At 59.8% G+C, this 22,279-nt stretch overlaps 1 protein-coding gene across 3 annotated transcripts; it reads left to right on the top strand.

The window, feature by feature from the left end:
- The first annotated feature begins 212 nt into the window (after positions 1-212).
- On the top strand, positions 213-22,162 carry AFAP1L1 (actin filament associated protein 1 like 1). Of its 3 annotated transcripts, none has more exons than XM_065848711.2 (19): positions 213-293; positions 12,628-12,756; positions 13,325-13,408; positions 13,756-13,853; positions 14,011-14,122; positions 14,499-14,597; positions 15,284-15,495; positions 15,830-16,009; positions 16,678-16,764; positions 17,049-17,142; positions 17,290-17,442; positions 17,909-18,120; positions 18,540-18,685; positions 19,060-19,138; positions 19,268-19,382; positions 19,594-19,758; positions 20,017-20,195; positions 20,433-20,561; positions 20,958-22,162. In XM_065848711.2, exons 1-19 carry the CDS (start codon positions 278-280, stop codon positions 20,979-20,981), a joined length of 2,313 nt encoding a protein of 770 aa, XP_065704783.1. In that variant the 5' UTR covers positions 213-277; the 3' UTR covers positions 20,982-22,162. The 3 variants fall into 3 exon arrangements, with proteins under 3 accessions (XP_065704783.1, XP_071670712.1, XP_071670711.1); XM_071814611.1 differs by lacking the exon at positions 213-293 and adding an exon at positions 10,992-11,046 and having other exon boundaries at positions 14,011-14,119; XM_071814610.1 differs by lacking the exon at positions 213-293 and adding an exon at positions 10,992-11,046.
- The last annotated feature ends 117 nt before the right edge of the window (positions 22,163-22,279 follow it).

The raw sequence follows: 22,279 nt of genomic DNA, 5'->3' as shown, positions 1-22,279 counted from the left end.
AGCCGTGCAAGGGGGTTGGAGGGAGGTGCGCGCTGCCCCGGCAGCGATGGGGACAGACCCCCGCCCGCCCGCCGGGTCGGACACACACCTCCAGCAGCGCTGCCGGTGCCGTGCCGGGCCGGGCCGGTGCTCGGCGCTGCCGTGCACCGAGGGAGGGGCGGACGAAGCGATTGGCCGCCCCGCAGCCGAGACCCGGCCCCGCCGGGCGGCTGCTACCGGTGCCACTCGCCCGCCCGCGCCTCCCGGGGCGGCCGGTGCTGCCCGCGGCTCCGGGACCATGGACCGTCTGAGCGGTAAGAGCGGCCGGGACGGGACCGGGCGGCACGGCGGGGAGAGGAGGGTCCCGGTGCTCATCCCTTCCCATCCCTTCCCAACCGACCGGGTGCAGCTCACCGGATCGATGTGGGACCCTCCCTCCAGGGTGCCTTCGCCACCCACCAGCCCAGCGGAAGGGCCAGCTGGGACACAAACTGGTACCAGTTTCCTTTTGCTGGTCAGATGGGTGAAAAGCCGGCAAGCTTGTAAGCAAGCCTGTGGGGTGTAAGCACTTGTTAGAGGAAATTATGGTCGTAGAAAGGGAGGTGACTGGTGTTTCCAGATGGAGCTGATCAGATCCAGAGTTTCCCTAGCTGAGGAAGATGCTGGTGGTCTCATAAACCCATAGAGGGCCTGATCCCCACCCTGCTGAGAAGCGGCTGCATTCCCACATGTGTGGTTCCCGCCTGCAGCCTGTGGCATCAGGCTCACGTAGCTGTTAGGCTTTGATCTGGGATATGAATAAACCTACCAGGGCTTTGGGCCAACTTTGTAGAGAAGGTCCTGGCTTTCTGCTGGGGCTGAGGGGAGTAGAGGGAGGCTTTTGTTGGGATTGTTGCTTGCTGCTGCTCAACAGTGGTCTGGGGCTGCAGAGGAGGAGCAGGTGGTGACATGGTGTAGCACCAGGGTCCTGGCCCTTGACCGGTCCTTGGAGGTGCTACAAAAGCACCAGCCAAAAATGATAACAGGGGAGCCAGAGGCATCGCCCTGGCTCTGTGGGCTGGGACTGTGCTGAAGTCCCAGGGGTTCAGGCAGTGCTGTGTCTGCAGCTCTGGGTCAGCACCCGAAAGACCCAAGGGTCAAGAGTTCCCTTTCCTGATGTAAAAGGATGGGGTTGTGTTTCCGGCATGGAAATGCAATATGAGGAGTTCTGCTCTTGAGCTGCAGCTCGTGGTGTCGGTGCTTGGAGAGCGGTGTCAGTGCCCAGCAGCCCAGGAGGGGACCAGGATGGTGACAGGGACAGCCTTCCCCCATGGCTGCAGCTCGCCCTGCCAGCTGGACAGGGTGGCTTTTCTGGCTCTAAAGGAGGGTGCTGCTGCTGCTCTGGGTGCTGCTTGTTTGCATCCCAGCCCACCCCAAAAATCAAACCCAGGACCTCACTTCAGGGAAGGGCAGGGAGTGCCTGCCATGCTGTGGAAACCATCCTGGAGCATCATGGAGACGGGCTCAGGCACAGTGCTACTGCTCCGTAGGTTGGCCCTGCCAGGGGGGAGCAGCTCTGCTGTTTTATCCCCCTCACTGGTGCCTTCTATGGTAGTGGCAGCAGTGCCTGCCTGCTTTGCTTTGAGTGCTTGTAATGAATTGCTTTTGGCACCTGGATGGCTCTGTGCTAATGTAAACCTCCTCCAGACCCTCCTGCTCATCACCCCGTGCTGTCCGATCCCTCTGGGGGCTGTGGCTCAGGGAGGGGAGGTGCGGGGGTGTCACTGGGCTCCTTTCGCTAGTGCAGGGGGTGCTGGGTCCAGTGGGGGGCAGGAGCTCTGTCCCCCTGCCTGCTCTCTGGCAACCCCCATTTCACCTGGAGCTCCGCTCGGACCCTGACTTGCTCTTGCTTTATTATACACCAGCTTCTCCATTGCTTTCCATGCTTCAGCAGAGTGTGCTGCCTTTCTCAGCAGGCTGGGCAGCAGCCGGTGCGGGGCTCAACTCTACACCAGCAGCTAACTGGGAGAATTGGTGCTGTGGGCTGTTTGCAGAGTTGTTTCAGGTTGTGCAGATGGAGAAGTGCATGTGTGTGACCTGTGCCATGAGCCTTTGCTCTAGCAGGGCTGTGCTTGCACGTGGCTTCTCCTCATTAGTGACTCTTCCGTGACCTTTTGTGCCACCAGAATTTAGGTCCTGCCCCAAACTTATCTGGGGTCTAAATCCAGCAAAGCCGACAGAGATGTGTCAGGGATAAACTTGGCTCCAGCTTGCCCACAGGAATGGGATTGGTGGGAGGGAGCCCGGATCATTCCTGACCTGCCGCCTGCAAGCGGGCAGCAAGAATCCCGCCCGGTGGAAGGGGACACGGGCTGGGTGACAGACACAGATCGGGCAGCTGTTAGCGCGCCAGGCGAGCGCCGAGCTCTCCCCCGCATTGCAGCCATTCCTTCCGCTGGAAACTCAGCTGCCCCGGGGCCACCGCCTGTTTATGGCCAGGGCCCATGTGGGGAAGGGGCTGAGCCCACCCTGTGCAGTCCCCCATGCGGATGCTGATGCAGAGCAATGTAGGAGGCACCGGAGTTATTTTTCCCCTGTATTTTCCAATACCCTTCCATGTGCGACACTGCCCTTAACTGAGGGAAACAGGTCTTGCTGTAGGTACTAGATCTGTGTTGAAACCAGCCTGGCTGCTCCAGGGGGACACAGACCTGCCCTGCACATCACAGGTGCCTGACGCAGCAGGCGCTGCTGGAGAGGGGAGGGAGCGGGCTGGTGGCCTCACCGGCCGCTGCGGGGTAGTGTCCTCCAGCCAGGGACTCTGGGGACTGTCCTATCTGCCTGGACTGTCTGGAAAATCTGCCTCTTTCCCGCCTTTGCTCTTGACCTGGAAATGCTGTTTTCCGGTGCAAACGTGCCGGGCGGTGAGGCTGACGCACTCTGTGCTCTGGAGCGGCACTGAGCGCCGACCGGCCTGAAATCCTCTCGCCCGAAGCCAGCGGGTGGTGCTTATTCCAGCCCAGGAAAACTTTGTTTAAAGATTTTGAAGAAGCTGTCTCATCCCAAACAGTGGGAAAGCTTTTCAGAGGAGGACAGGGAGTGAAAACTGGGCCTGACCCAAGATTTGCCTGTTGTTCAATAGCCAAATAACTTGCTGGGGACAGGAGATAACGATTTAGCAGAGTGAAGGCTTGAAGTGGTTTCTGGCATCCCAGACTAATGTCCTAACCCCTTAACCCTTCCCTACACGAGCTACTGCCCAGTCTGGCACAGCTGAAGCTCTGTCCTGAGAAACCCATATCTCTTCCTGCATATAAGGAACCTTAAAATTAATGGCACGACTGCCAGCCCTGCAGAATACCCATTAAATGTCAGTCTTCCAGAATACCCATTAAATGTCACTCTTCCAGGGCAGCAGCAGGACAGTTTGGTTGGAAACCTCCCAAGGAGCTCTGCATTGTCTCCCCCAGGCCCGACTCTGTGCAAACACACCTGGCCTGGCACCTCTTGCCAAGGCATCCATGGGATGAATGGAGTGGGTCCTGCCACCCACGGGGACAGCACCTGTGCAGCCACCAACAGCCTTTTGTCACCCTGCGGGGCACTCAGGGAGCTCAGGTCCTTCTGCAGACACTGCACTGATGATCTGTAGCCTCTGCAGTGGGGAAGGATGAAAATAACTGTGTTTGCCCTCCCTCTCCAGGCTCCCTCCATGGCACGGCTGCTGCAGCCCCTTCCCTCTTTGCTCCTGATATGCCTCCCATCACATCAAAGGCAAGCTCTTTGGCAGGCCGGGGAAAACACTGACATTTCGTAACAGTTTGGAACGAAAACAGATCTTTGCTGCAAGGGATTTCCATGCTCAAAATACTACTTTTTTTTTTTGAAGTGGGTTTAATGTGTATGCGATCCTGGAAGTGATAGGAGGGAGCTCTGGGAGATGCTGGCGTGTTCTGATCACTGGCAATTAGCAGATGTATAAGGAGCCTCTTGAAGAGTGGCTTTGGCTCTCCTCTGGGGTTTTTTTGAACATAAAGCCCACCCAGCTTGTTGATGGGGCAACAGCCCCTTTTTGGCTTCTTGTCCCATGGGCTCAGCCTCCCATTTTCATGCGGTCCCAGTGTCACCTTATGCTTTGGGAAACCGAGGTTGTAAAGGACAGAGCCAGGAATAGAAGTTACACAGGAACAGGTTTGATAACTGGCTTTTGTGTCCTGGAGTTAAAAGCAGATACGGTGAACCCATCCCAGCACCGGCAGAGCCATCAGCAATAACCAGAGCAGCCTCACCTTCCCCTGTGCTCAAGTTTGTCAGCTTTCCCATTGGGATAAACCGGCTTTCCTGGCTCTCCAGCCCTGCCCCGCAGGGGTTAAGCGGGTAGGAAACGCTCTGGGCCGGTGGCCTTGCCGCTGCACCTGATGCTCCCGGCAGAGCTGGGCAAGGGAAGGAAACGGAAGGGCTGTTCTCAGATGAGAAAATACACTTATCCTGCCCTCTGAGAGCCCTCCAGGGCAGCACAGCCCTGGCCCCCAAACACAGAGACCCTCTGCCGTGCCCTGACTGCGCCAGCCCGCGAACATCGCTTTCCTGAAGGGACAGGGCTGGGGTGGCCACTGAGAGGGTCCTGATCCCCACACCGGGCAGAGGGAAATGGTGCCCGGCCCAGCTGCCGAGCTCCAGGGCATCGCTGGGGTGAGGGCAGGGATGCTAACACAGAAGGTTGGGTGCTGGGTGCTTGTCTCCCTCCCCGGACTCCACGGGGATATTTCCCCCACAGGGGGTCTGTGGTTTCTCCTCTGAAAAGAGGGGTCCGCATTGTGCAATGAGGCTGAAGGTGTTTGGGAAAGCAGAGCTGGCTGCCCGCTAATCTGCCAGCTCCTTCCTGCAAAACCTGCGCCCTCCCACCCGCACCCTGCCAGCCAAGGGTCCTTCACCCTCCTCTGCCTCTGAGGGTCCAGGCGAAACCGCCTCGGGTGAGCCTTCCTCCCAGAAACACGTGTCAGCCCTGCCAGCCCCCCCCATCTCGCTCCCGTAGGTCAGGTCCTGCACACAAGAAGTTTTGGACCTTGGCTTCAGGGCAAGGCGACACATGGGACATGGGACAGCCCTGTAGGATGCAGAGAGCTTTCCACCCCCATCAGTGGGACTGGGGTGCCTGGAGATTTGGGGGTGGAGCACCCACACAGCCCTGGGTGGTGATACGGCTGTGCCTGCCCGGGTGCATGGTGGTTGGAGGGACATGTCCATGGGACAACCACCATCAGCACCAGGGTGCTTGAGTCAGCGGGTTTCCAACCACGGTTCCTGCAGTTAGCTGTGATTGCTGCTGTCCTGGAGGTGGAGGTTTGGTGGAGATGGAGAGCTACAGAGTGGGGAGAGCTGCAGGTCCCCCCAGCTCTGAGCCAGCTCCAGCTGCAGGCAAAAAGGTGTGATTGGGGGGGCTTCCCCATTGCAGGGGTGAGCAAGCAGTTGTGGCACTGGCCCTGGGGCCTCTGCCGGTGTCGGAGGGGAAACCAAGGCCAACCTGCTGCTCCCTGCACTGTGGAGTTTGTTTGGAAAAGGCCGACACCAAAATTTTGGTTGGAGAAAACACAGTTTATTCTGGGTTCTAACTAATCCTAACATCCCCCCTCCGCCTGAAGCTTGGTTTTTATACATTACTCAGCTGGTCTCGTCCCTGCCTGACTATTCCTTTAAAGGGCATCTTAAACCTCTCTTTTTCATTCATTATCTAAACGTGTTCTCCAGCCAGCAGCCTCCAAGCCCTGCTCCCAGGCTGGCCCGGCAGAGCATCCTGCTGTGCACCCGCTGGGACTGGCAACGGGTTCTGAAACAGAGCCTGGAAGCGCTGAATCTGGTCCATGCGTATTTGCAGAGTTAATTGTGTTGATTGGGCTGAGCTGTGGCTGAAAACAACTTGTACTTGGGGTTGGGACCCCCCCGGGATTCAGGGGTCTGGGGCAGAGGGAGGAGGCTGGGGACATGACCAGGGTCACTCAGTGATATCTCACCTGTCTGCTTTTATTTGCTCAACTTCTTGCTCTACTCAACAGTAAGAGAGGGTGATCCTGAAACCTCTGTGTCCTTCTCAGGGTTGGGGGCAGCTGCAGCCTCTTTGGGTTAGAGGGATAAAGTTTGCTTTCGGTGAGCTAAAGCGAATGACCGCAGTTCTCTCCTGGAGCCAGATAGAGGGCTGCTAAATCCATTCATGGAGGACTCAACAGCCCCAGCAGCCCCTGGAGAAGGACTGGGGCTGCAGCATGGGGCACCGGAGGGTCCTTATCTGCCTGGGTCACAGGAGATGTTTGTGGGTGATTCAATCAGCCTGTTAATTATTACCTGCACCACTTCTGAAGCTGCTCTGTTTCCATACAAGCTACTGGAGGAAGAACATACTCTGCAGCCCAACAACAGCTGCCCTGGGCATTTCTTCCAGCAGACCCTTGGCCCCTCTGATGCCCCGTGGCTCTGTGGGTGGCTCCCTGGGGAGGTGACACCACTCCATGAACCCAAGGGGATTGTGGTGCCCAGCGGTGCAGGCAGGTGAGGGGGCTGCAGCCCTGGGTGAAGGCTCCAGTTCTGGGTGGGCTGTCGCAGCCACTGAGGGGGAGATTTCCCACCTGCAGCCGTGCCCTGAGCATGGGCATTGCCAGGAGAGCCTCGACCCAGCTGGGATCGAACCCCAGCTCTGGTTCATGCTGCAAGGGGGGTGCTGCCAGCACAGGGCTGGGTGTCAAGGGAACCACTAGGACCCCTGGTTCTCCAGTTTCTCCTTTATCCCTTATCCCCAGTGAGTGCTGGTTTCTGCAGTGTGTGAGCTGGCAGGGATGTGAGTGTGGGTGATAATCTCTGCCCTGCACGAGCTCTGTCGGCCTTAATTACACTTCTCTCTATTCAGGACTCCTGTTTCCACGAGTAAGACTGTGGTGAGGATGTGAAGCTGTCAGTCCTCCAGAAAAGAGTGCATGGAGACAGGGGCGTTTGGGGTCTTGCTCCTGCAGCCAATTCCCTCGTGCTCTCACTCTTGGTGCTGGCTGGGTACACCGGGCACAGCACCATCCCCAGGGTTTGTGCTGCTGCTCCACTTGCTCTTCTCTGTATGATGGGGCCTGCCAAGGGTCCTGAGAAACTGCTCTAGTGCAGAGGGCTGGGATGAAGCAGAAGGGATTGGGGACAGTGGGGCTGAGAGTGGCTCTGCCACAGTGCCCCGGGTTGGACTCTCTGCTTGGCCGGTCTCTGCTGGGGTGGGAGGGCAGCTGGGAGCCAGGCCATGCGATAAGGCTTTCTGCAGAGCTATTTATACCGGAGAGATGAGCTGCTGCTGGCAGAGGCGCTGGGCCAGACGCAGGACCCGTCACGCCAGTGCTGCTGAAAGCAGCGGAGCTGGCCGTGCCGCTGGGGTCGTGCTGGGAAGCGATCCCCCCGGCTGCTGTCGGCGTTGGGGTGTGCTTGAGGAGCAGAGAGGCTAAAGATGAGGGAGGCGCAGCCAGGGCAGGCTTCTTACTCCGTAACCTTTCTGATTGCACATCTCCCCCTCTCCCAGGGCTGGAATGGGATGGGTGGACCCTGTGAACCCTGCGGGCTCCTTCATGTAAGGAGAGAAGCCCGTGGGTGACTGCACTGGGAGGGAGAGCTGGTGGGGGGACCTTCTGCCCCCTTGAGTATGCAGGTTTCATGTTCTTCACCCGGGACTGATTTTCCAAGCTTATCGGCTATGGATATTAGTTACTGTAAGGTCATGATGATGACATGCCCAGGAGATACGTGTCCCTGCCTGGGTGCAGGGTGTGCCGTGGGGAGGTGGCAGGGAGATGCCAAGAGTCTGGGGGACAGATCAAAAGGTTTGAGCTCATCCTGTGCTCCACAATGCCCAGAGATGCTGTGGTGCCCAAGCTGGGAGCTGCTGGGGGAGCAAGGATGGCTGCTGGGGTCCTGGGGCTAGTGGCAAGGGGGTTAATCACAGTGATGGTGGGAAGAGGCACCAGCGGGGGCAGTTGGAGAGCTGGGGAGGGTGGGGGCTCCTGGCCAAGCTGGAGCCAGCCCCAAGCGCTTGGGCTTCTGCTGATGTTGGATGCTGAGTCCCAGAGGCTTCCCTCATCTGCCCCACTCAAGGGGCCCTTGTTTCCAGGGAGGAGATGATTCATGTGCATCAAGTGGCCCCTGAGCAAATCTTCCACTGTTATGGGATGTTGCCAGAGCTCAAGTGTGGTCATTAATGGCTGGCTTTTCTCTAAAACCCCCCAGGCTGGAGCACTCCAATTTAGTTGCTCCATGCTGGGAGGAGGAGGTACTTTCCAGGCTGGTGTCCCTGGCCCCACCAGCCCATCCCAGTCATCCCAGTTTGCCCCACACCCAGCTGGGGGATGGCTGGCTGGGAAGCCCTGCTCGCCCAGGGCTGAGCGCTGCCCTTCTCCTGCCTGCACCGGAGGAGCGGTGGCCGCAGGCAGGGTGCAGGCAGGCAGCAGTTTGTCCTCCTGTCTTCTGCACAAAGGAACAATTCTGGGAGCGCTGTGCCTCCCCCGCCAAGGCACTTCCTCGCTGGCTGCGCAGCTGCCTCCTCCTGATCGGAAAGGAACCTCCATGGGAATGGGAACGGGAACAGGAACTGCCCCAGGAGCTCAGCAAACAGCTTGGGAGGCCGTGGTCTTCCTCAAGGAAGGGGAAAAGGAGTGGGGGAAAGCTGGTCCTGCTGGGGAGAGAAGCAGCGTGCTGGGGCTGGAGGGGGCTGTCAGCACATTGCCCCTGCGGTGATGCCCACAGCCCGCACTGGGGCAGGAGGAGCTGGGGACAGGCAGTGAGGGATGGGGACACATGCTGGTGCAGTAAGGGATGGGGACACGTGCCGGTGCAGTAAGGGATGGGGACACGTGCCAGTGCAGTAAGGGATGGGGACACGTGCCAGTGCCCGGGTGTCTCGTGCTCCCATCAGGCTGTGGAGAGGGCAAAGCGATTTATCTCCTGCAAGTGACTCCTCCAGCAGCGCTGGGTCTGTTTGTCCCACAGGGTGGGTGGGTGACCTCCCTGTAGGGCTCCTCCTGGAGATGGGACATCTCTGTCACTGTCACTGGGTGCTGGGGTGGCCCCTGGCTGTGCCTTCTCTGGCCCACACCCCGCCTATTTAAGGCATCTCAGGAGCTATAAACGTTTGTTTACTGCCAATGGCAGTTCTAAGCAGCCCTGTGCAGGCAGGCAGGGTGTCCCAGGGCCCTGCCCATGCCAACAGGAAAGGTTTATTTTTGCTTGGTTTTTATTTTAGCTACAAACAATGGCCGTCACTCCCAGCATCCGATTTCCCCCCGGTCCCCCTCGCCCCCATCCTTCACCTGGCGCGGGAGGAAGCGTGGCCAGGGCAGGCAGAGGACGGGACACCCATGGCTGCAGGACGAGGGTCCCTGTGCATCTCGCACTGCAGCGTTACTGCGCTGTGAAACAGCATCTCCCCTCCCTGGGACTCTATTTTCAGGCTGCAGACCAGCTTTGCTTGGGGTGACAACTCCACAGGCATTGTTTTATCTCTCCCCCTGCAAAAGCTGGGTCTGTACACCGGACAACTCCTGCTTTGGCTTGGCCAGAGCCTCTTCCTCATCCTCCTCTTCCTCATCTCTGCAGGTTGCTGGAACAAGATCTGATTTTTTGCTCTTGTGCTGGAGCAGGGGCCAAGGAGGGGGAGATGGGCTCTGCAGCTGCGGACTGTGCCTAGACCCTTATCTGCACACTGTGGAAGCTGGTCCCTGAGCGGGGGAGTGCTCGTGGGGTCTAAAAATGGAGCTGCCCTGGGTGCAGAGTGCAGAGAGGTGCTGGGGTGCTCCCCTGCCCGCATTGTGTTTGGTGCTGCTTCTAGGACAGGCTTTAGCAGCAGGTGAAATACTGCCCCGTTGTCCTGGCCAGCAGCAGTGTCCTGGTGCTGGTCCCCTGGCTCACCCTGTCCCAGCAGATCTGCCCTGGGTCCCCGCAGCCCATCCAACCCAAATTAGCTAATGCCAAAGCCGTCTGCTGCCATGGCTCTGGGCTTTTGCAGGCTCAGAGACCTCACTGACATCTCCCCGTCCTGCCACAGCAGTGGGACAGGCTGCGAGCATGGAGAGGAGTGAGTTTCTGGGAGGAGAGGCTGGTGTTGCTCCCTGTCCTGGGATGTCCGTGTCCAAAGCCTGAGCCCAGCAAGGCGGTGCCATCCCACACGACTTTGGTTGCAAGAGAAGCTCCCGCAGAAGCAGCGGGCGGGAGACATTTGTCAGCACCAGAGGCCAGAGGTGTCCTGTGAGCAAGTGGGTGGGGGACACAGGGTCCCTTTTCATCCACGTCACCTGCTCGGCGCCTGTGGCTGCTCTGATGTTGTGTTGCCTTCCCCCCAGGAGCCCTTTGATGTCCTGCTGCCGCCTCCTTTCATACTGTTGGCCAGAGCCCCAGGGGCAGGGGTGCGCTCGCTGGTGCGGGGTCTGCGCTCGCTGGTGCGGGGTCTGTGCTTGCTCCTGCTGGCTATTGCAGAGGTAACGCGCTGGTCCTTGCTCACCTGGTGACCTTGGGTCGGTCACTTTGGTACTGAGCAGCAACCCTGGAGCAATCTCCCCTTGCTTCCTGCAGCCACCCCATTGACCTGGTTTAGGCTGGCAGCCTAACGAGTGTAGGAAATTAATTCCTTCCCTTCATCCGCTCCCCTGGGCAGAGGCTCCACTCAGCGGGCCATGTGCCCTCCTGGCATCACAGGCCTCTTTGACCACCCCCCCTTGTATTTCGGAGGATGTTTAACAAGGGAGACGAAGGGGACAGCTCAGCTGGGGGGAAACAAAGGCGCCTTCAGTGCTGGCCCCACGCCGTGCTCTGTGCGCCCCGGCTCAGATCTGGCGCTCGGGGTGTTGCTGATGAGCTCACTCGCCTGCCAAGCCGAGCAACAACCCTCGCTTATCGGCTACTATCACTTCTCCTGTGCAGGGGGGTCTCCTCGCCCCCCTTGCCATGCACGCTGCCTGCTTTGCCGCTATTAATAGAAACCCGCTTGCGCTTTCACCCTCAGCTGGTCCGACGCCTTGACACGGGAGCTGGTGGCTGTGATGGGAGATGTCCTACGCAGGGCAGGGGATGGGGATCCTGGTGAGCACCATGGCCTGGGTTTCAGTGCCTGTGGGAAGCTGATGTAGGTGTGTTTGTGGTCCCATCTCCTCCATGGGAGCTCATGGCCAGCTGAGAGCCTGCTGAGCTGGGGCAGACGGGAGATGGGTGTCTCCCCCAACGCTTGCAGGTTCTGGGTGGACACGGAGACATTTTGCTTTTGTTCCAGCTGCTTCCTTGCTAGTCCCCTGCCCCAAGAAGCCCTGCAGGGGAGCACGTCTCACCTGGGAACCACCATGGCATTGCTGAGCAGGAGCCTGCTCCCATCCTGCCCATGCAGCGCTCTGCAAACACCCCACAGAGGTTCTGTCCCCCTTCCCTCCCTTCCTGCCTCTGCAGAAGGGCAAGGAGCGAGCTGTGGGAGCTGAGTGCTCACCCTTGCTCACCACGTGCCTGAGGCTCTTGCATGGAGGGAGCTCTCGTTCCCCATGCGCTGGGGGATGCTGTCAGCTCCCCAGGCTCGCTTGCTTCTCCTGGAGCTGTGCTGAGGCTTATCTCCCTGCCTGGAGGGTACCTGTTCTGGTTTGGCCTGTCCACAGGAGATGGGTGCTGGCAAAGCCACCCTTGCCGAAAGGGCTGAGGCTGCTGTTTAGCTTGGCGCTGGGGAGGGAGGAGGAAGCAGAAGGTCTGCAGAGATAGAAGCCCATCACCCGGGGGGGCAGGAAGAGGCTTGTGAGCTGCATCCTGCTCTGTGTCCTGGGGAGGCGGCGATGTGGGGCCGGGCACGATGTGGGGTCGGGCACTCTGTCTCCTTGCCCGAGGGCTCGTCTTGGCTGGGTACTGATCTGCATTGACCCGCTCATGCTGGGTTCCCTGCTAGCCGAAAAGCTTTGGAACAGCAGTAGGTTTTACTGCACTGTCCCTGCTTTGGGCAGCACCGGTCCTGGGGAACTTGCTCTGTGCTCTGGGCCACAGCTTGTGGGGGTGGAAGGACTGTGCCCTGGGGCAGTGGCTGCATGCCTGGAGGGAAGAGCAAAGTGGCCTTGGAGCGGTGTGGATGAGCTGGGGTGACACAGGGGAAGAGTGACAGCATGGCAGAGGAGAGTGAAGAGGTGTATGGTGACCCTGTGGAGGCGACACTGGCCTGGGAGGTCATGGGTGGTCTGAGCAGGCAAGGGGTGAGAGGACATCTCCCTGGGTGGCATTGCCAGGTGGCTCTGGAGGTGGCATTTGGGTTTCCTTTCCTTCCCTCCTTTAACACCCAGTGCCTGTGACAGTGAGGGGGCACCAGCAGCAATACGCTGTCAGGTGGACAGAGATGGAGCTTTAGCTACGTGGAAATATCTGTGTGCCGAACCCTTTGATAGCTGTCCAGTAGCCTGCAGAGCTGGTGTTTCCATTCATGGGCTCAGCAGGCTGCATCCTGGTGTCTGCGTGCAGGTGGAAAAGCTTGTGCATGGAAGGAGCACGTGTGCACTTAGCAAACGCGGCCAGAGCTGTGCCAAGCTGGCTGGGGAAGATGCCCATCCTGGGGTCTTCCACACTTTCCAGCCCCTCTGCCTTGTTTCAAGCCCAGCACGCTGACACCAGCCTGGCTGACGGGCTTTTTCCTGCTCCCCACAGTGCTGGACCAGCTCCTGCCAGAGCTCAGCGTCTTGCTCAAGCTGCTGGACCACGAGTACCTGAGCGCCACCACGCAGGAGAAGAAGCTGGCCGTCTCCACCATCCTTCAGAAGCTGCAGCCACCTGCAGGTCTGTGTCCTGCTCCCATGGTGGCTGTCCCCAGGGCTGGTGAATGTCCCCAGGGGCAGTATCTGTCCCCAGCACTGCCCCAGGCCAAAACCCCAACAGGCTGGGGAAAACCATCTGCAGGGCAGGGATGAGCTGGCCCTGTGCTCAGTGCCCAGCACATGCTCAGCCCCCTCGGGGCACTTTGCTCCTGCTCTTGCTTCCCAGCTTTTCCTTGCCCCAGGCGTGGGGCTGGCTCAGCCCTGCTGGGGCTGCGGGGGCGCTGCTCCCTGCGGAAAGGCCACTTCACTTCATCTTCCTGACGCCCATTTTGCTGAGCGCAGGGGTTTCCACGGGAAGGCCGGGAGGGATGTGCACCTGGGGCTTCACAGCATTCCCACTTTCCTGCCCTCCTCTGGGGGAGGCAGCATCCCTGGGGACTCCTCCATTCCTGCTCTGGAGGAGCACCCCATGATGTGGTGGGGTGCACTGGCCTGTGTCCTTGGGTTGGTGTTTGTGGGGAGCAGGGGTGCTGGTGTTCGCCCTGGCCACCCTGCTCACCCCTGGGTTAAGAGCATCCCCTCGCTCCCAGGGAAGGACATGGACTACATGTACGTCAACACAGCGTCCCTGAGCAATGGCACCAGCTTCGTGGAGTCTCTCTTCGAGGAGTTTGGTACGTGGGGGTGACCTGGAGTGATGTTCCGGGGGTCAGGCTGGGTGAGTGCAGTGCTGGCCCTGAGGTCCCCGCTGACAAGGAGGGCAAGGAGGGTGAAAGCTGTATCCTTGTGTCCAGGGTGGGCAGCATCACCCCAGGCGTTTGCTCCCACTGCCCTGTAGCTGTCTGGGGACTGGCCACGGGGGATCCACACACCAGCTGCATTTACCAGCAGTGCCCATCTCCCAGCACCCTCCCAGTGAAGGACCATGGGCGTTTTCCTTGGGGGTGCCTAAGGGACATGGCAGGGAGGCCAGCTCTGAGGTTCCCTGCTCCTTTCACTCTCTCCACTTACCCCTGGGCAGACTGTGACCTGCGGGATCTCCAGGACATGCAGGAGGAGGAGGGGGACACCAGCGATGGTGTTGGCTTGGAGGTGGCGAGGAGCCAGACAGCAAAACCTGTAAGTCCCTGAATGCCCACGTGTGAGGTGTGCCCTGCACCTCCCCAGGGAGGTGGCTGGGGCTGGGACCTGTTCCTGTCCCTTGCCACCGCAGCAGCTGCTGGCACACATGGCCCTCTCCTCTGCCTGGCTAATGCTGGTGACGTTTCTGCCGTAGGTTCCTGTGGACCCTGCTCCACCGCTGCCCACCACTCCCCCGCCTGAGGATTACTATGAGGAAGCCTTGCCCCTGGGTCCTGGCAAGTCCCCAGAATACATCACCTCCCGTAGTGAGTTCTGCTCTGTGCCGGGGTGTCAGGAGGGTGGGGGAGCCCCACAAGCTTCCTGCTGCATCCCCCGCCTGGCAAAGCAGGCAGCGCTCGGTGGGCAGGACGGCTCGTCCTGGGGAAGGAAACATCGCTGCTCCCGCCGGCATCGCTCCTGTCCTGCTTCCTTCCCATCCCGTTGCGCTGTTATTACATGGAGTTGTTTGCTCCAGCTTGACTGGTCACGGGGTGATGGGGAGAGGTTGGAGCTGGGGGGAAACCAATGCTGAGATGTTTTGGGAGGCATCTGCTCTGCCGTGTCTCACAGGCTTGTTGCTCTGAGCATCCTTGGGTGGAAACCAGGTATAACAGCCCCAGCTGCCCTCTGCTTCTTCCGCAGACAGCTCCAGCCCCCCCAACTCCATCGAGGATGGTTATTATGAGGATGCAGACAGCAACTACCCCGTCACCAGGATGAATGGGGAGCAAAAAAACTCCTGTAGGTATCCGGGTGCCCTTGCTGGGGAGGGGAGAGCTTTGGCAAAGTCCAGCCCTGAGATGGGGGCTTGAGGGCTTGGGGCCCCGAGGGTGGGTTTGGGGCTGGAGGACCTCTCATGTGTCACAGGCTGCTGGGAAAAAAGCAAAGAGCGTGGAGTGCTGTTTGTCACGCGAGCCAGAGCCCTCATGCTGTGGAAGGGATGTAATCGGTGCTGTGTCTGTCACCAGCATGGGGAAGGGATGTCCCTGCCTACACAGCTCTCACACCCTGCTTGAGCTGCCTTTGCCACCACCGGGACACTGTGGGGCCCTGCTTCTCTGTGCCCCACATGGCAGGTGTGGGGCAGAGCTCCAGCACGTGATCCACTGTTGTGGGTAGAAGGTTTAATCCTGGGTTTCAGCGTTGGAAGCTTGCGAAGAAATTAGCCAGCTCAGAGGTTTGGATAGATGCACCTGGGACTGGCATTTGGCCCGCAAGCATCCTGCCTGCTTTGGAAGGGAAACGGACACAGCTGGGGTCAAAATGCTGCTGTTTGCAGGGGATGACACGGAGCCCATCCACCACAGCACCCAGCCCCGGCTCCGTGCTGGAGCCCGCGGGCACGGGGAGCACTGGCAGGGTGCAGGCACTGCCGGCAGGCAGGGCCCCAGCGTGCCATTTGGGGTGACTCGCCTGCTTCCTTCCAGACAATGACTCCGATGCGATGAGCAGCTCTTACGAGTCCTATGACGAGGAGGAGGAGGAGGGGAAGGGCCAGCAGCTGACACACCAGTGGCCCTCAGAGGAAGCCTCCATGAACCTGGTGAAGGACTGCAGGATTTGCGCTTTCCTGTTGCGCAAGAAGCGCTTTGGACAGTGGGCCAAGCAGCTCACCATCATACGGGACAGCAAACTGCTGGTGAGCCCAGAGGTGGCGGGGGCCAGAAACCCACTGCTGGGTTATGAGGGTGGCTGGGTCCAAGCTGAAGGAAAATAGCACTATCCAAGCCAAGACTCTGCCCCAAGGCAGCCACTGCCCTGCAGCACATACAGAGGCTGCCCTCACTTCCCTTGCAAGTCAACGGAAGGCTCCTCTTTTTGGGACCCTGTGGGATGAAAGCCGTTGTAGAGACTGAGCCACCTCCATCTGTGCCACCTATAAGGGACCCTGAGAGGGACCCAGCTCTGCCAACACAGCAGTGGGACAGGCAGATGTTGGCCAAGCCCTGAGCTGTTCCTTTTGCTTCCTCTAGTGCTACAAAAGCTCCAAAGACCGGCAGCCACACGTGGAGGTGCCCCTGGCCACCTGCAACGTCATCTACGTCCCAAAGGACGGGCGGCGCAAGAAGCACGAGCTGCGGTTCTCGCTGCCGGGAGCCGAAGCGCTGGTGCTGGCCGTGCAGAGCAAGGAGCAGGCTGAGGAGTGGCTGAAGGTACCGTGGCTGCTCTCGCATCACCCAGGGGCCACAGACCCTCTTTTGCATCCTCCCGAGCTGGGGTGGAGAGGGGGCTGCCCTGGGAAAGGTCTTGCCCTCCTGGAAGGGGAAGGGGGCTTTGCTCCCATTTCTTATCAGCCATGGGGGGTGACCAGCTGCTTCCCAGGGCCTGGGCGTCTCCGGCGCTGATAGCCCCTGCGGGCTGGGGATGTTTGCTCTCCCCCTCCTCTTCCCCATAGCCCTTTCCTGCCTTTGTTCAGGGGCAGGAGGTGGGGGCCGTGGGAGGGAAAGGAGCTTCTGTGCGCACCACAAACCCAGCTGTTACCCCAAACGTGGGAGGACAGGGTCATTTTACATGACCTGGGCAAGCCATGCTGTGCCTGCCTGGAAAATGGGGGGTCATGGGGTGTCCTGTGCTGGGGGCATGACTGGGCTTGGCACCTGAGTCCCTCACTGCTGAGTTTTCCAAAATCTCTGACAAAACCTGCAAAACTGGTTTGTGTCCTGAGCAGGGCAGGGCACGCTGTCCCATCCTGCAGCAGCCAGGACCTCTCTCCCCGTGGTTCAGCCCAGCTCTGGTGGCGAGGTGGGAGTGTGCTGAGCCGGGGAAAGCAGCCTTGGTGCTCAGGTCTGTTTTGAGTGGCTACTGGGGGCTGTCTCCGCAGGTGATAAAGGAAGCCAGCAGTCCAGCAGCGAGTGGGATGGAAGCCCCCACCTCCCCAGCAATGCCGTGCAAGATGGACCTGGACAAGGTGATGGTTTCTAACCGCCCTGCCGAGGGGCGGCATGGGGCCGCTGGGGCTGAGCATGGGGAACACAAGGCCAAGGGAGCCCCGAGCTCCTGGTGCCACACAAGGAATCCTTCCCTTCCTCACAGCAGCTCTGCGGGGCTTATGGTGCTCCCTGCTGCTGGGGAAGGCGAACGGGGCTCCCCTGGCATCGGGGGACATCCCAGCCCTGTGCAGGAGGGGCAAAGGGCTGATAGAGGCTGTTGCTGGGGGCTGCTGACAGGGTGCCTGCTCTGCTCCGCCCGCAGCGGCTGTCCCAGGAGAAGCACACCTCGGACTCGGACAGCGTGGCGACGGGTGAGACCGGCTCCTCGGCGGCCCGCAGGGAGCCCGGCGAGCATGGTATGTCCCCCTGGCCGGGGGGCCAGCAGTGTGCACCACAGCAGTGTGCACCACAGCAGTGTGCACCACAGCTGGGAAGCAGCCTCTCCCGCTGAGGCAGGATGCTGTCACACACGCCAGGGGCACAAAGCTACCCTGTATTTCCAGGGAAAGGCAAAAAGAGCGGCTTGGCTGACCTGAAGGGCTCGATGAGCCGGGCGGCGGGGAAGAAGATCACCAGGATCATCAGCTTCTCCAAGAAGAAGCCTTCCCCCGAGGACACGCAGACCTCCTCCACCGAGGAGGACATCCCGTGCTGCGGTTCGTGCTCACCGGGGGCAGACGGGGCTCAGCTTGCAGGGGGCTGGGAGCGGTGGGGAGCTGGGATCCTTCCCCCCAGCCTGGCTGTATGGGGGGCAGGTGCAGGGTTAGGGGGCAGTGGGATGGAGGCAAGCTCCCTGAGCTGCAGGAGGGCTGTGACACTGCCTTGGGCTACAAAACAATGCCCAATCCCAGCTCTGCATGCTCCTGTGGTGTGTGGGGAGGGGGCGAGGGGTTGCCCATGTCTTCCCGGAAAACGGACTCAGGTGACTGTGTGGCACTGAGCTGGCACCTCACCTGGGTCCAGGGGTCCCAGCTCGCTCTCTGTGGAGAAACTGAGGCACAGAAGGAGCAACCAAGTAGGGAGCCACACTGTAATCTCTGAACAGCCCTGTCTCGTCAAAGCCTGCCCAAGGTCTGGCTGAGCAGGTGCTGAGACCTTTCCTTTGGCCCTGCGACCCCCCAGGCCACCTCAGCGTCCTGGTTAACCAGTGCTGGAAGGAGCGCTGGTGTCGCCTGAAGGGTAACACCCTCTACTTCCACAAGGACCGCACTGACCTGCGCACCCACGTGAACGCCATCGTCCTCCGGGGCTGCGAGGTGGTCCCGGGGCTGGGCCCCAAACACCCCTTCGCTTTCCGCATCCTTCGCAATGGGCAGGAGGTGGCAGCGCTGGAGGTGAGCAGGCAGTGGGGGTACAGGGGGTGCTGGTCCATGAGAAGGGGGTTGCCAAGCTAGGAGACCATCTCCTGTGATGATCACAGCTTGCATGCAAGCAGTGCCTTGTTTTCCCCTGCCCTGCATACTAAGGAAGCCCAGGGCATCACTTGGCTGAGATGAGGCAGCCATGCAGGTGTGAGGCTGGACACAGGGAGGAGACTGGCAGGGCTGAGGCAGGCGGGTTGCAGGGGTGGGCTGGGGATTTGGGATGGGAACCTCCTGCATGTGCCTGTGTTCCTTCTCTTGGAAGCTCCTGTGCCTTGCACACATGCTTTGTGTCAGAGGGCCCTTCTTCACAGCAGTGCTTTGCATCGGGAGGCAGGAGTGAGAGGCCAGGAGCTGGGCATGCACCCCAAACCTTTCTCTCTCCTTTGCAGGCAAGCTGCTCCGAAGACCTGGGCCGCTGGCTGGGTCTCCTCTTGGTGGAGACAGGCTCTCAGACAGCACCAGAGGCCTTGCACTACGACTATGTGGATGTGGAGACCATCGCCAACATAGTGACGGCTGTCAGGCACTCCTACCTGTAAGGCTGTGCTGCTGTGTAGTGCGGGGAAGGGGCTGTGCTGGGGGCAGAGCGTTGGGCTGGGGATGGTAACCCTCAGGCCATGTGTTCCCTAGAAAAGGCAGGGGCTGAGACACGGTTTGTGCTGTGATCTCAGGGAGATATGGTGTCCCAGGGTGTTGGTGGTTCCCAAAGCAGGGCAGTTTTCCTTGGGCAGGATGGAAAAGGGAAGGTGTTTCATCAACGCTGGTGAAGGACTTAAAGCATATGCACAGTAGGGTAGGGTTCTGAGCGAAACTGTGAGAGCAATACAGGCAGCCCTCTGAGATGCAGGGGCTCTCTGGGGGAATGGCAAGGATGCCCTGAAAAGGAAGACCCCATCCTTCCTCCCACAGGTGGGCCAGCTCCTCCCAGGACCACCGGCCAGACTCTTCTCGCGTGGTGTACGATGACGTTCCCTACGAGAAGGTCCAGGTGAGTGTGGCTCAGAGGCTCATCCTTTCCCATCACCGTGGCTGGGCTACGGAAGATGCTCCAGGGAGCCTTGGCCAGGCTGTGATGGCCCCAGGGGTGTTTCAGCCCTCCCTCCCGTCCCCACCGCAGGCCGAGGAGGAGCCGGCGCGGCCGGCAGGGGCCCAGGTGAAGCGCCATGCCTCCTCCTGCAGCGAGAAGTCGCGGCGAGTGGACCCGCAAGTCAAAGTGAAGAGGCACGCATCAAGTGAGTGGGGACCCTCAGCCGCACACCTCCCTGAGGAACCCTGGCCAGTGTGGGAGGATGCTGGATCCCCACGGGGGTCTGTGGCCACAGGGAATCTGGCTGGCTCCAGCACATAGTTACAGGGTGTGCTGCACCAGCTCAGCTGGGCTGTAGGTGGCATTGGTGCAGCTGGGGCCAGAGCCCTCATGCTGGGCTCTCCTTGTGCGTGCAGATGCCAACCAGTACAGGTACGGGAAGAACCGGGCCGAGGAGGACGCCAGGCGATTCCTGACAGAGAAGGAGAAGCTGGAGAAGGAGAAAGCATCGATCCGCAGCGAGCTGGTGTTGTTGCGGAAAGAGAAGCGAGAGCTGCGGGAAGCCATGAAGGGCAGTGCAGGTTTGTTGGTGCCATCCAAGCTCTGCAGCAGGGGATGCTCGAAGGTGCTCAGGCACAGGGGGAATGCTGCAGAGCTGGGGTGGGATGGGGGTGCTGGGCTGGCGATGACATTGTGGCTGTGAGCTGGGCTGGCTGCTGCACGCTGCTGGGCTGGCAGCCCCATCTAGCGTCCCCATCCAGGAGGATGAGTGGCTTCTCCACCCCCGTGGCCTCACCCCCCCGGCAGAGACGCTGAGCTGGGTGTGCTTGTGCAAGCAGGGATGAAGCTGCAGGACCTGGAGCAGCGGGTGGCGGTGCTGGAGGAGCAGTGCCGGGAGAAGGAGGAGCGTCGCGTGGACCTGGAGCTCAAGCTGACCGAAGTGAAGGAGCGGCTGAAGCAGTCGCTGGCGGGAGGGCCGGCCCTGGGGCTGGCTGTGACCAGCAAGACCGAGAATGGGGTATGTATCCCTTCTTCCTTGCTCTCACGGCTCTGGCTTCCCCCAGCAATGGGGTGGCTGGGGGAGCATAACATGAGGAAGAGGGGACATTCCTGCTGCTTTGTCCCATTGTGGACAGAAGTGGGAAGCAAAGCGTCAGGTTCAGCCGCATCGGTTTTGAACTCATTACAGTTTGTGCCTTTTTCTGGCTGTCCTTGCTCCTACATCATCCTCCTTCTTTCTCACCCTTTTCCACAGGAAGCTACAAACAAGCCAAACGGGAGCCCCCCTGAGCACTTGGTCCCCGTTAACTGTGCAGCTGAACTGAGGAAAAGAAGTCCCTCCATCCTCCCTGCCAACACGGGAAACGTGCTGCGGAAGGCCAAGGTCCTGCTTCAGCCCTCCTCTCCTCCCCAGCCCCATGGGAAATCTTATCCTTCAGCCTGTCCCCCTTCCTTGACCATAAAATCTGGGGATGGGGGATGCTCCCTACCCCAAAAGCAGGGGGTACTGCCAGCATCCCCCGCGGCCAGGCTGGTGCAGCTTAGCAGCACTCACTGCTGGCATGAGCCCGGCTTGCAGGGACGTTTGGAAGGTGCAGGGCTGGGTGGGCAGGGGCGAGAGAGCATCACCTCTATGATGACTGGGGCTGCAGTGACCCCAGGTTTTGAAGATGCTGGGTTGGTCCAAAGCCCTGAGTAGGGAGGGATGCCCTTGAAGGGCTCAGCACTTACTCCTCCAGCGATGTCTCCTCATCCCCCACTTCTTTTGCTTTCTGTGCAGGAATGGGAAAAGAAGCAGACTTAAGCCAGGCTGCAGGAATTCCTGCCGAGCCCCCGCTGGACACTGGGGCTCATACTGGAGCTACAAGACCCCTTTCTCCACAGCATGGAGAGCGTGCTGGGCAGGCATGTGGGGAGAGATGCCCTCCCATGCCCCAGCACTGCAGCACCATCTGCATTGTGGGCAACACTATAAACCATGGGGAAAGGGGCAGGAGGGGGATCTGGGAGGTGGGGGGGAAGGGGACTCCTTCGTGGATCAGTGTCACATACTACTGGGAAGCTCATTTCTGGGGGGAGCCTCGCATGGGGCTGAGAGTTCAAGACAAGGCATGTGTGCCTGGCTGGTGGGTAAGGAAGGAGGGCAGAGCCCAGGTCTGGCGGTCGGTGCTGCCCGGCAGGCGTTCTGATTTACCAGGATCAGTGTGTGCCACCCTGGGGACTCTGGACACCAGGATAAGAGTTTCCAAAGCGACCACCAACTTCTTGGGGGTTTTGCCTTCCTTGGTGCTGGAGTTCATGAGCTGCTCAGGACCGGACACTTTGGAGATGCTGATCATTCGCCCTGCTCACTGCTCCCAGCTCCGCAGGGTCTCATCTCAGGTTTCATCATGTCTCGAACTCGCTGTGCCTCAACCAAGTGCCCTTGTCCCTTCTTGTCCTCCAGGCAGTAAATGTGAGGGTATGCTGGCTTCCCTTGGGATTGAACAAAGCTCAAGCGTCAGCATCTGAATGCAAGTTAACACGGGGATACATTTCAACCTTGCTAAAGAGTTTGTAAGTGCTGCAAAGGGCTGCAGCTGGAGGCAGTTCAGTGGTCCTGCCCCAGCCCCCTGCCAGCTTTTGGGGGAGCAGGGAAAGGGACAGCGTGGTCACACTATTGCTGCTGCAGTCAGACACGATTTGTCAAGGCACGTGGTCAAATGGGAGTGAAGGGAAGTGTAAAAAATTAAAAAAAAAAAAAAGGTGCTTTCAAATGAGGGGACTGAAACAGAAGAGAAGTAAAGGAAGGTCATTTAGCACAGGCAGAAACAAGAGACAGGAATAAAAAGGAAAGGCCTAGGCTTTTGTTCCAGGAACAAGGCAGCAGGCCTGTTGCCAACCCATGCTAATGACTGCCACAATTAACCTCTGGAGCTCGCTCTTTCAAAGCCCTCTTGTTAGTAACTAGGTAAGCAGCTTTTAATAAAAACGCTGGCACTGGCACAGTCCTTCCCCTGGCTGTGGGGAGCATGGTGGGAGCGGTGAACAACCTCGCTCAGACTGAAGTGGGTCAGGATGGCTCTGGGGTGGGCTGGGCATCCCGGGGCAGGCGGCTGGGGG

This window comes from Patagioenas fasciata, chromosome 14, assembly GCF_037038585.1.
Source record: "Patagioenas fasciata isolate bPatFas1 chromosome 14, bPatFas1.hap1, whole genome shotgun sequence".
In the NCBI taxonomy this organism is placed as follows: Eukaryota; Metazoa; Chordata; class Aves; order Columbiformes; family Columbidae; genus Patagioenas; species Patagioenas fasciata.
The sequence above is the reverse complement of the archived record's forward strand: the minus strand, read 5'-3'. Positions and strand labels throughout refer to the sequence as shown.

What these genes read in the sequence shown, in the direction of transcription:
- AFAP1L1 (XM_071814610.1), top strand. Translation starts at nt 11,007, where the DNA reads ATGGGAGATGTCCTACGCAGGGCAGGGGATGGGGATCCTG. An exon ending in AGAATACATCACCTCCCGTA is followed by an intron (nt 14,123 to 14,498) that starts GTGAGTTCTGCT and finishes CTTCTTCCGCAG; the next exon opens with ACAGCTCCAGCCCCCCCAAC. An exon ending in GGAGGACATCCCGTGCTGCG is followed by an intron (nt 17,443 to 17,908) that starts GTTCGTGCTCAC and finishes GCGACCCCCCAG; the next exon opens with GCCACCTCAGCGTCCTGGTT.